At 42.3% G+C, this 13,034-nt stretch overlaps 1 protein-coding gene across 1 annotated transcript in view; it reads left to right on the top strand.

Moving 5' to 3' along the window:
- Positions 1-2,692: 2,692 nt before the first annotated feature.
- The window catches only part of HORMAD1 (HORMA domain containing 1), a 28,620-nt gene continuing 18,278 nt past the window's right edge, over positions 2,693-13,034 (top strand). Inside the window, exons 1-3 of the mRNA XM_063439326.1 lie at positions 2,693-2,770; positions 3,422-3,472; positions 4,112-4,256. Coding sequence (XP_063295396.1) covers positions 3,440-3,472; positions 4,112-4,256 — 178 coding nt within the window. The 5' untranslated portion in view covers positions 2,693-2,770; positions 3,422-3,439. The remainder of the gene's footprint in view (positions 2,771-3,421; positions 3,473-4,111; positions 4,257-13,034) is intronic.

Genomic DNA, 13,034 nt, shown 5'->3' on the forward strand with positions numbered 1-13,034 from the left:
AAGCCCTTATTATTGGTAAAAGCCTTTATTCTATGTCCCAGGTTACAGTCACCTGAAGGGGGGAAAAGCCCTTATTATTGGTAAAAGCCTTTATTCTATGTCCCAGGTTACAGTCACCTGAAGGTGGGAAAAGCCCTTATTATTGGTAAAAGCCTTTATTCTATGTCCCAGGTTACAGCCACCTGAAGGTGGGAAAAGCCCTTATTATTGATAAAAGCCTTTATTCTATGTCCCAGGTTACAGCCACCTGAAGGTGGGGAAAGCCCTTATTATTGGTAAAAGCCTTTATTCTATGTCCCAGGTTACAGTCACCTGAAGGTGGGGAAAGCCCTTATTATTGGTAAAAGCCTTTATTCTATGTCCCAGGTTACAGTCACCTGAAGGTGGGGAAAGCCCTTATTATTGGTAAAAGCCTTTATTCTATGTCCCAGGTTACAGCCACCTGAAGGTGGGAAAAGCCCTTATTATTGGTAAAAGCCTTTATTCTATGTCCCAGGTTACAGCCACCTGAAGGGGGGAAAAGCCCTTATTATTGGTAAAAGCCTTTATTCTATGTCCCAGGTTACAGTCACCTGAAGGGGGGAAAAGCCCTTATTATTGGTAAAAGCCTTTATTCTATGTCCCAGGTTACAGTCACCTGAAGGTGGGAAAAGCCCTTATTATTGGTAAAAGCCTTTATTCTATGTCCCAGGTTACAGCCACCTGAAGGTGGGAAAAGCCCTTATTATTGGTAAAAGCCTTTATTCTATGTCCCAGGTTACAGCCACCTGAAGGTGGGGAAAGCCCTTATTATTGGTAAAAGCCTTTATTCTATGTCCCAGGTTACAGCCACCTGAAGGTGGGAAAAGCCCTTATTATTGGTAAAAGCCTTTATTCTATGTCCCAGGTTACAGCCACCTGAAGGTGGGAAAAGCCCTTATTATTGGTAAAAGCCTTTATTCTATGTCACAGGTTAGTCACCTGATGGGGGAAAAGCCCTTATTATTGGTAAAAGCCTTTATTCTATGTCCCAGGTTACAGCCACCTGAAGGTGGGGAAAGCCCTTATTATTGGTAAAAGCCTTTATTCTATGTCCCAGGTTACAGTCACCTGATGGGGGGAAAAGCCCTTATTATTGGTAAAAGCCTTTATTCTATGTCCCAGGTTACAGCCACCTGAAGGTGGGGAAATCCCTTATTATTGGTAAAAGCCTTTATTCTATGTCCCAGGTTACAGTCACCTGAAGGGGGGAAAAGCCCTTATTATTGGTAAAAGCCTTTATTCTATGTCCCAGGTTACAGTCACCTGAAGGTGGGAAAAGCCCTTATTATTGGTAAAAGCCTTTATTCTATGTCCCAGGTTACAGCCACCTGAAGGTGGGGAAAGCCCTTATTATTGGTAAAAGCCTTTATTCTATGTCCCAGGTTACAGTCACCTGAAGGGGGGAAAAGCCCTTATTATTGGTAAAAGCCTTTATTCTATGTCCCAGGTTACAGCCACCTGAAGGTGGGAAAGCCCTTATTATTGGTAAAAGCCTTTATTCTATGTCCCAGGTTACAGCCACCTGAAGGTGGGAAAGCCCTTATTATTGGTAAAAGCCTTTATTCTATGTCACGGGTTACAGCCACCTGAAGGTGGGGAAAACCCTTATTATTGGTAAAAGCCTTTATTCTATGTCCCAGGTTACAGCCACCTGAAGGTGGGAAAAGCCCTTATTATTGGTAAAAGCCTTTATTCTATGTCCCAGGTTAGTCACCTGAAGGTGGGAAAAGCCCTTATTATTGGTAAAAGCCTTTATTCTATGCCCCAGGTAACAGCCACCTGAAGGTGGGAAAGCCCTTATTATTGGTAAAAGCCTTTATTCTATGTCACGGGTTACAGCCACCTGAAGGTGGGAAAGCCCTTATTATTGATAAAAGCCTTTATTCTATGTCCCAGGTTACAGTCACCTGAAGGTGGGAAAAGCCCTTATTATTGGTAAAAGCCTTTATTCTATGTCCCAGGTTACAGTCACCTGAAGGTGGGGAAAGCCCGTATTATTGGTAAAAGCCTTTATTCTATGTCCCAGGTTACAGCCACCTGAAGGTGGGAAAAGCCCTTATTATTGATAAAAGCCTTTATTCTATGTCACGGGTTACAGTCACCTGAAGGGGGGAAAAGCCCTTATTTTTGGTAAAAGCCTTTATTCTATGTCACAGGTTACAGTCACCTGAAGGCGGACAATGTCCTTATTTTTGGTAAAAGCCTTTATTCTATGTCACGGCTTACAGTCACCTGAAGGCGGACAATGTCCTTATTTTTGGTAAAAGCCTTTATTCTATGTCACGGGTTGTGGCCATCCCTCTCATTGTTAACTGAAGTCACAAAACGTCCTTATTATTGGTAAGAGCTATTTATTATTTACCCCAGACTGCGTCAAACCCTCTAATTGTTACCTGAAGGCGGGAAATGCGTGTCTCTTCAAGATCCCTGCCACCATGCCAGATACGTTATATTTACATTCGTTTATCCCATATAGTGGGATCTAGTCATAGTTTTGGGTTGATTTGCTATCAATATTATCTCCAGTTAAACTATACAATTTACTACCAATATGGTAATGCTTAATATCAATAATGCTTTACATTTATATTCACTTTAAATCAAAATGAGGCTGATTTCCCACTCTCTCTCGTACAGGTAATCCAGGTATCTGAGTTGCCTCCCAGGAGCCTTGATATCATAAAGGAACTGGCTGAGCTCTCCTGCCTAATCTGTAGCTTCCCATACTCTTCCTTGCGAGGGTTAATAGGTAAGCTCTCACGTATGATGTCACATGCGTAAATGTTCACTCATTTCTAGTGCTAGCGTTTTGAGAATTAAAGAACGTGTGTAGCGGGGACACCACAGCTTTTCCACTCACCGTCAATAAAGATAAACTGCTGTCAGTTATTTTTATAATTGCTAGTGAATGATGAAGGTGAAGCGGTGCCATGGATAGATTTTAAAGCCTTGGCTTTTGGGGGACATTTTTTTAGTTTGTCTCATCCTCTTTTAAGAGTGGGACAAGAGTGGTGCAACCGAGTTATGCAGTGTCCACAAAAATCACTAAATTTTGCATCATGCTTTCAATAATGATATAATAAAAAATAGTTAGCTGGTCACTAATAGACGTTAACATGCTGCCACTAGAGCATTTAACTCCTTAAGGACACATGACATGTGTGACATGTCATGATTCCCTTTTATTCCAGAAGTTTGGTCCTTAAGGGGTTAAGGCCTAGTTCACTTTTCAAATAAATGGATGATTATTATTGGATTTTAGTTAGTTACGATGAGGGCCAGGGATCTAGTGAAAATGTCTGTATAAACCTATATGTACTGATTTAGAATACCGCTGCTCTAAAATCTTTAAATTGATATCTGTATTTAAAATAATATTACTTTGCCTTGAAATATATAGGTTGAGAAGATACTGAAAATGGCTACTGCCCAGGTGCAAAGGAACATAGTGGTATGATATCTCTATATATAACTCATCGATATCTAGTTTGCTGGGTAATATTGTCTACAGTATAGCTGTCAGTGTGGGTCATTTCAATGTATTTTTTCTAGATAGATAGAAATATAACTATAGATATAGATAGACATAAAGATATAGATTTATTATTATTTTATTATTTATGTAGCGCCAGCAAATTCCATGGCGCTGTACAATGGGATAGATATATATATAGATATATCTAATTAACTGCCATAACTACTCTACCAAGCCAGTGATCTTTCTAATTAACCCTTTCAGTGCCAGTGTGCACTGCTCCACCCTGCGACAGTGAATGGCACATTAAAATCCAATAAAATTGGACGAGTGCCCTGTGGACCCCTGGTTTTGGTCAAATCACTTGAAAGCCACACCCGCAGCCTGATTACGACAAAACCACCACAACAGCATGTAGTGGTTTTGGTGCCTAAACTGCCTCTCTAAGGCTTTATCTAACACATAATCATAATGAGGCATTTGAAATGTTTGGCGATAGTGTACCTTTGCATCTTTCCCATGCATAAAGTAATTGAGATTTATTTTGATCCAGAAGTACTTTTCCCATGTATAGAACAGTTTAAATGTAATCACAATTATTCTGTGGATTTACAGAGCTCAGTGCAGATTCCCACTCGTGTAACTACAGAACAGCAGTCCCTGGCTCTCATTAAAAGGCTCCTTGCTGTCTCAATCTCCTGCATCACTTACCTGAGAGGACTGTTTCCTGAGTATGCGTATGGGACCAGATATATAGAAGGTAACCGTGTTTGGATTGTGTTAAAGCAATGTGTTCTGAAGCACCCCCAATGCATATTTTAAAGTTTGGAATGTGAAAAATGTGAAATTACAGTGTTGCTGAAACACACCTAGTGGAATTATAAGAATTTTCCATTTCAGAGAATGTGTGTTAAAATGTCGCTGTCATTGAAATGTTCAGGGAGCTTCCTTATAACGTGTGTTCTGAACATTAACTCTTAAAACAGATATTGGTGACGACCAGATCTACACCATCTGTGAAAATACCAGTTACATTCAAACCACTTGTGCAAAAATTTGTTTTGCCTGGTTCATCCGAATCAAATTCCTTTTAATCCACACCGAACTAATCGATCTTTCCAGAATTTACCTGTGGAGTTTTACTCATTGAATAAGACTCCACAGGTAAATAAACTCATCCAGGTATGGATTGTTCAAAATACATTTTTGGACAAGTTTAGTTCAAACTACCCTTTAGGTAGTGTGTGTTTTTGTGGTCTGATTCAAGAATTAGTTATATAAAGGAGACTAATCTTTCTTGTAATTACCATTGCCTAAAGCATTGTAAATCACCTAGGACTCGTGTTAAGCTTTTTTTCTTTGTGTGATGCTTCATTTTCCTTTTAAATGTACACTTGTAATCAGTATTATTGATTACCACTTAGAGCATTCGTTGTGTTGAGTTATTTCAATTGCTTTTGTTTGATTTGTTCATTGCAAACAGTTGAAAGTCTGTAAGTTTTGACAATAAACCTGATTTCAATGGGGGTTGAATAATTTTGATTACAGCTGTATATTAAAGATATAATTACTGACGTCACAATCAAGTCTAGTTTAGGGGATGTCCAGGACACACTTTGCATCGAAAGAAGGAGGAACAGAAATATTGGAAGTTTTTGGAGCAATTATAAAATACACTGCTCAAAAATATAAAGGGAACACTTAAACAACACAATGTAACTCCAAGTCAATCACACTTCTGTGAAATCAAACTGCCCACTTAGGAAGCAACACTGAGTGACAATCAATTTCACATGCTGTTGTGCAAATGGGATAGTCAACAGGTGGAAATTATAGGCAATTAGCAAGACACCCCCAATAAAGGAGTGGTTCTGCAGGTGGAGACCACAGACCACTTCTCAGTTCCTATGCTTCCTGGCTGATGGTTTGGTCACTTTTGAATGCTGGTGGTGCTTTTTTTTTTTTTTTTTTTTTTATTCTTTATTTTTGTTGTGCATATTATGACAAAAGAGCTTGCACAGCCACGACAGCATGGGCAAGTACAATAATGACATTAAGGAGAGACATCATCATGGCATACGTAAAAACAGCACAATTTTTAAAGTTAAAGAAATCTAGATGTTAACAATGTATGTTCACGTTTAGTTGAAGTAAGTTACACTTAAGAGGAAAACAGGCTTATGGCTCAGGTATATGATAAGACAGGTTTAAAGATCACGCTTATAAAGCCGGCTCAAAGAGCAGGCGTAGAGAATGTGTCTCATAGCAGTTTAACAGTTTAAACAATAATGCCGAAATGGTTATACATGCTTATAGCAAGAAAAAGAGAAAAGAAACAATAAGAGTGAATAACGAGAATGTTTCGCCAGCTTGTTGGGTGCTTTATATCAGACATGCCAGGGGATTGTAAGTCACAGCATAGTGAATCAGGATGGGCTTTACTGCAGGTGACCCTTGGTGGTGAGGGCCGCAGGAATGCCTGGCAGAGTGGTTGCGACCAGGTAAGGGGCTGATAATGCTTTCCTGATAGAGGTAGTACCTGGGTCAGTCCGTGCCCTTCAAGCCTTTATCCCTTGTGGCTGGGTCGTTCCGCCGTGGGTGAAGGCTATTAGGGGCTGGAGCAGTATGCTCTGGTGTCGTACGTCCGCCGCTCCCTTCTGTGTGCCGGTGCTTGACATTTAGGGGAGTGAGTGAGGGTTCTTGATGTAGGGCATTCTCCCCTGATTGCTTTTGTGGTTTGGTTGCCACCAGCCTCTGCAGTTTCAGCTGCTCGGACGCTGCCCAGCTCATGGAAGCCGCTTGCTGCACTGATATTTGAGTCAGCTTTGTCTGTGTGGGATTTCACGGTGAGGGCTGCCGCCATCTTAGACGTGTGGCCTGCGGTTGTGTTTAGGCTTTCCACTCGCATAAATAAATTTTTCCGACCCCACACATACGCCACTAACCTCGCTTTGTGTAGCGCAGTGTAGTGAGCTGATCTATCCCTGCAGCAGGTTACTGTGGTGCTCCGATGGCGCTGGATGGTTCCTTCTGTATGCAAGCTCCAGTCCGTGGGTACTTCGCTCATGTGGCTGGCGTGCGGCGGCCATCTTGGGAGGGTGCTGCCGTTGAGTTTTCCCCCGCAGGGTTATTGTGTGCCGCCAGGCTTGGCATGATAGGAGTTGCTGGAGGAGATGTAGACCGGGATGACCCCCCCGGTCCAGAGGGGGGGGGGAGGAGGCCGGCCCCCAGCTGGAGACCCGGGAGAGCGGCCGTCTCTTCCCGGCTCAAGCTCCAACACGCTTCGGGCCTACTTCGGGTTACTGTAGGTCCCAGGTAGGGTCTTGAGGGGTATCTCCTCGTACCCCAGGGTCTGGGGCTCCGCTTGATCCCCGTTGCCGGTTGATAGGGAGAGTTTGTCTCCAGTTTGCGCCGGTTTTCGGTCTCCCAAAGCGGGAGCTCAGACAGAGCACGTCTGATCCCGCTGGCGGTGCTTTCACTCTAGTGGTAGCATGAGACGGAGTCTACAACCCACACAAGTGGCTCAGGTAGTACAGCTCATCCAGGATGGCACATCAATGCGAGCTGTGTCTGTCAGCGTAGTGTCCAGAGCATGGAGGCACTACCAGGAGACAGGCCAGTACATCAGGAGACGTGGAGGAGGCCGTAGGAGAGCAACAACCCAGCAGCAGGACCGCTACCTCCGCCTTTGTGCAAGGATCAACAGGAGGAGCACTGCCAGAGCCCTGTAAAATGACCTCCAGCAGGCCACAAATGTGCATGTGTCTGCTCAAACTGTCAGAAACAGACTCCATGAGGGTGGTATGAGGGCCCAACGTCCACAGGTGGGGGTTGTGCTTACAGCCCAACACCGTGCAGGACGTTTGGCATTTCCCAGAGAACACCAATATTGGCAAATTCGCCACTGGCGCCCTGTGCTCTTCACAGATGAAAGCAGGTTCACACTGAGCACATGTGACAGATGTAACAGAGTCTGGAGACGCCGTGGAGAATGTTCTGCTGACTGCAAATCCTCCAGCTTGACCGGTTTGGCAGTGGGTCAGTAATGGTGTGGGGTGGCATTTCTTTGGGGGGCCGCACAGCCCTCCATATGCTCGCCAGAGGTAGCCTGACTGCCATTAGGTACCGAGATGAGATCCTCAGACCCCTTGTGAGACCAAATGCTGGTGCGGTTGGCCCTGGGTTCCTCCTAATGCAAGACAATGCTAGACCTCATGTGGCTGGAGTGTGTCAGGAGTTCCTGCAAGACGAAGGCATTGATGCTATGGACTGGCCCGCCCGTTCCCCAGACCTGAATCCAATTGAGTACATCTGGGACATCATGTCTCGCTCCATCCACCAACGTCACGTTGCACCACAGTCTATCCAGGAGTTGGCAGATGCGTTAGTCCAGGTCTGGGAGGAGATCCCTCAGGAGACCATCCGCCACCTCATCAGGAGCATGCACAGGCGTTGTAGGGAGGTCATACAGGCACGTGAAGGCCACACACACACTACGGAGCCTCATTTTGACTTGTTTTAAGGACATTACATCAAAGTTGGATCAGCCTGTAGTGTGTTTTTCCACTTTAATTTTGAGTGTGACTCCAAATCCAGACCTCCATGGGTTGAAAAATTTGATTTCCATTTTTAAATTTGTGTGTGATTTTGTTGTCAGCACATTCAACTATGTAAAGAACAAAGTATTTCAGAAGAATATTTAATTCATTCAGATCTAGGATGTGTTATTTTTGTGTTCCCTTTATTTTTTTTAAACTGGAATATCCCACTTCTTTCTTATCTTCTGCACACAAAAACTATCAGAACTTATGGGAATTTAACCCCTTCCTGACCTCGGATGTATCAGGTACGTCCGAGAAAAAACTGTCCTTAAGGACCCTGGACGTACCTGATACTTCCACGGCGAATTAGAGCGCTGGAATTGATCATGATCACATCCAGACGCCTCGATGTCGAGGCTTCGTGCAATACCGCCCTCACTGCCGGGCCGCCGGGTGATCGCTCCCCTGGAGCGATCACTTCTGGGTTGCCGCATGTAGCACCCGGCAGTGAGCATAGCATCGTAAGCCATCAGGCAGGTTTCCGATGCTCTGCCTGTGCTGAGTGCCTCGAGGGGTCGAGGCACTCAGTGAAGATAAAATAAATAAATAATAATTAATTAAGAAAAATTAACCCCTTTCCTCCCTCTCCCTTCATTCCCATGTACTTACCCAATCGCCGATGTTTCCCCGCGATCGGTGTTTTTCTTCACTGGAGTGTTCTTCTTCACAGCCCAGACAGCCCCCCCTTGACAATTTAGGACCCCCAGGGGCCATGTGATCACTCTGAAAGAGCTTTCACATGTCCGCAATTGGCGCCTATAGTGCTGCCAGCAGGGGGACAACCTGAACTGACAGGCAGCCCCCCTGCTGGTAAAAAAAAAAAAAAATATATATATATATATATATATATATATATATATATATATCTATCTCTCTTGTATACAACGTCATACTGAGTGTATTTTTTTATTTAATACATACATTGATATAAAAATACACAGAGTAAAATTACACACGTGTGTGTATATGTATATATATATAACTATATATTGTTTATATATTATTAATAATAAATAATTAATAAAAAAAATAAAATTTGTGTAATATATATGTAATTTTATTCTAACTGTATTTTGATATTAATATATATATATATAATATCAAAATACACTTAGAATGACATTATATATATATATATATATATATATATATATATATATGTATATGTATGTGTGTGTGTATATATATATAAATAAATAAAAATAATACGAAATATACATTTGTCCATATACATAATTACATAATTTCATAAATATACACGCAGACTTCAAATATATAAATATGTATATATTTAAATTCTACGTGCATATTTATGTAATAATTTTACATAATTAAGTAATTTTATTGATTGCAATTTGGGGGACCTGCCTGACAACCCAGGCCAAAAGTCCAGAGAATTTAATTTGCTAGCACTATACTTAACTATATTAATAAACGATATTTATTTGGTAAATACAGACAATCCTGCATTGCCACGACAGCAGATGCAAGCATTTCAAGATGCATAGTAGAACTGCATGGCAAACAATTTTCCGGCTCATTTTTGTATTATTAATAGTAAATGAGAATAGTTAACCCCTTAAGGGCCAAACTTCTGGAATAAAAGGGAATCATGACATGTCACACATGTCATGTGTCCTTAAGCTGCACTCTGTTTAAGAGAACATTAAAACACAATATCTCAGACAGATCTAAAAGTAGCTCACAGACCAGATCATATAAACTGTAGGGTATGTACCATCAAGAATGTAAAACTAGTTTAGACTTATGTGACAGGAAGCTTAAAGGACCACTATAGGCACCCAAACCACTTCAGCTCAATAAAGGGGTCTGGGTGCCAGGTCCCTCTAGTTTTAACCCTGCAGCTGAAAACAGTGTCAAAGAAACTGCTAAGTTTCACTGAGGGTTAATCCAGCATCTAGTGGCTGTCTCACTGACATCTGCTGTAGGCGCTTCCGTGATTCTCACTGTGAAAATCACAGTGAGAAGACGCTGGATGTCCATAGGAAAGCATTGAGTAATGTTTTCCTATGGGCGGTTTGTAAGTGCGCAGTCGCGCGGAGGAGAGTTCCCCGGCGCTGGAGAAAGGTAAGTGGCTGAAAGGGTTTTAACCCATTCAGCCCAGCAGGAGGGGGGCCCTGAGGGTGAGGGGGACCTACTGACCCCATAGTGCCAGGAAATCTATAGTGGTCCTTTAACCCTGTATAGAAAAGGTGTAGATAGTGGAGCGCTGATTGAGAATAAAGGTAGATGAGAATAGGGTGCAAAAATAGGAAACCTAACAACCTATACAATACTAGACAAAATAATTGATAAACCCTTCTCTTCTAATAGGTATTACGTTACTGGCTTAAATTAAAAACCTTACACACACAAAATACACCAAACGCCAATAAATTAAATATGTAGAATTAATGAATAAAAGTCCAGTTTAGTTTCCCCAAATAAATTCCTTAAGTTGTCCACTCCATGACATAGGTTTCACATATATGGAAAAAGACAGGGAAAAAAAGGGGCGGGTATCAATATACCTTGAAATCCTTATTTAACACACTGAAATGTAATATTAAAAATCCATTTTATTCCATCAATATAAAAGATAGATATATATATATAAATATAAAATTATAAAAATAAACTTTCCATATACATTATAGAATTTGTCTGTATAGAAATCACAGCTTAAGCCATAAAAAGTCCAGACCTTGTTTGAAATGCTCGGCGTCCCGAGTCAGCAGAATGGTGGTGCTGCAAGTTATCAAACAATGATCTTCTCTGAAGTGTGGCTGATGGCTAATGGTGATGAGAGTCAGACCCCTCCAGACAAGTTTCTCCGCTTCAGCGGCTTTATCAGTGGATGCGGTCTGTTTCCTGGTGCTCATTTATATAGTGTCTGCCGGCTGAGTTAGCGTATAGATTTTAAACAGTCCTAATAGGGTAACATATTCAAAACTAGAGTGCAAGATTTAGTATATCATGAACAAAATTTTTTTGTTCATGATCTACTACACAGCAAGTAACCCTTAGTGATAAGAACAAAAGGGGTATGTGGCAGGGAGGCTGCAACAGAATAATAAGCAATTAGTACTCTTCAGGGTAAGTTTAGTCCAGTATCTGTTCATGCTTTTCACCCCATGTCATCTCTTGTGGCTTGATTATCCAGTCCCGGGTTGAGGCCAGGAAAAGGCCTAAGCAGGGTTTCGCCAAGCTGTGCCGCAGCATTCTGTTTGCCGGCACTTTGAACTTGAGTGATGCCTATCTCCGCTGGTCATGGGGTGCTCCACACTCTCCTGTCGCCGTTGGGGAGTTTGCAGCTGTGGTATTATTGCCACCCTAGCGCTTTCCACTGACCTCTCTGGCTCCCGCCACTCAGATGCTGCCCAGAGCTTATCCAGGCGTATTAGCAGCCTGCTACCGTAGTGTGTGGGGTCAGGTCAGCTTCTTTTGTCGGAGCGGTCGTGGTGCTTGCAGTCGCCATCTAAGGTAAGCAGAGTTTCACTGCTTTCTCCCACCTGTGCCCATCCAGCAGGGTTTGTGTGTAGGTCTAGGCTTGTAGAAATGCTGTGGTGGACCGGAACGACCCCCACTGGTCCAAAGGGGATAGCGGAAAGGATCAGCTATGCCCAACAGGACTTCGGGGCTGGGAGACCGGCCGTGTCTCACGTTCTGCATCAACTGCTAGGCCTCAAGACGGACCTGCCTCGGCGAGTGCATCTGGAGAGTCCCTGATGCCCCAACCTCGTTCCTGCTGAGAGCTTCGAGGGGTGGGTAAGTGAGGTACCCGTTTAGCTCGGCTGTATTGCATCAAAGGCTTAAAGTTGGCCACTCGTTCAGAGCTCCGGGTGGATGCGACTTCTCCACATGGCAGTCAAGCTCCACCCCTGTTTTTTGCATTTTTTAACACACAAACAAATATAAATGCTAACTTTGGCCAATGTTTGTGACTAAGTGGCTACTAAAAAGGACTGGACATACCCTATATTGAATACCCTGGGTTGTCTATTTTTCAAAAACATATGATTTGATAAGGGTAAATTACACTGTCCGGCTTCAAAAATGTCCCAAATAGGACATGGGTGCATGATGACCAGCTGTGGAAATTCCAAGTTGGAAAACAGGAATACGCACCCTCCAAATAAGGTCTTTTATCCCCCAGAGAACCCGACACACCTATACATGGGGGGTATCACTGTACTCAGGAGATGTTGCTGAACACATATTGGGGTGTTCTATGGCAGTAACCCTTAAAGTTCTCAGTACATGTATTCTTAAATTGCTAACTGTGTTAAAAATGGCTGCATGAAAAGAGTCAAAATACCCCAAGTTTAATACCTTAGGTTGTCCTCTTTTAAAAAATCTATACATGTGAAGGGTTATTCAGGGGTTCCTGACAGATATCAGTGTTACAATGTAACTTGCGTTTGGAAATAGCAAAGTGCTACTTGTACTTATAGCCCTATAACTTTCCAAAAAAGCTAAGAACATGTTAACATTGGGCATTTCTAAACTCAGGACAAAATTTAGAAACTATTTAGCACGGGTGTTTTTTGGTGGTTGTAGATGTGGAACAGAAAAGGTGTGCTTTTTAAATTTTGTTTCATCATATTTTATAATTCTTTTATAGTACTTTATGAGATGATGAAAATAATGGTATATTTAGAAAGACCATTTAATGGCGAGAAAATCGGTATATAATATGTGTGGGTACAGTAAATGAGTAAGAGGAAAATTACAGCTAAACACAAACACCGCAGAAATGTAAACACAGCCCTGGTCCTTAACGGTAAGAAAATTGAACAGCGGTCTGGTCACTAAGGGGTTAATGAAGAAAAATGTCACTCTTTAGGTCCCCTTAATAAACATGTAAACAAATAATGGCAGGAGCAAAGGGTGGAGTTTATTACAATAACTGACAACAAAGAGAGTAGTTTTCACGA

This window comes from Pelobates fuscus, chromosome 13 (assembly GCF_036172605.1).
Source record: "Pelobates fuscus isolate aPelFus1 chromosome 13, aPelFus1.pri, whole genome shotgun sequence".
Taxonomy (NCBI): domain Eukaryota; kingdom Metazoa; phylum Chordata; class Amphibia; order Anura; family Pelobatidae; genus Pelobates; species Pelobates fuscus.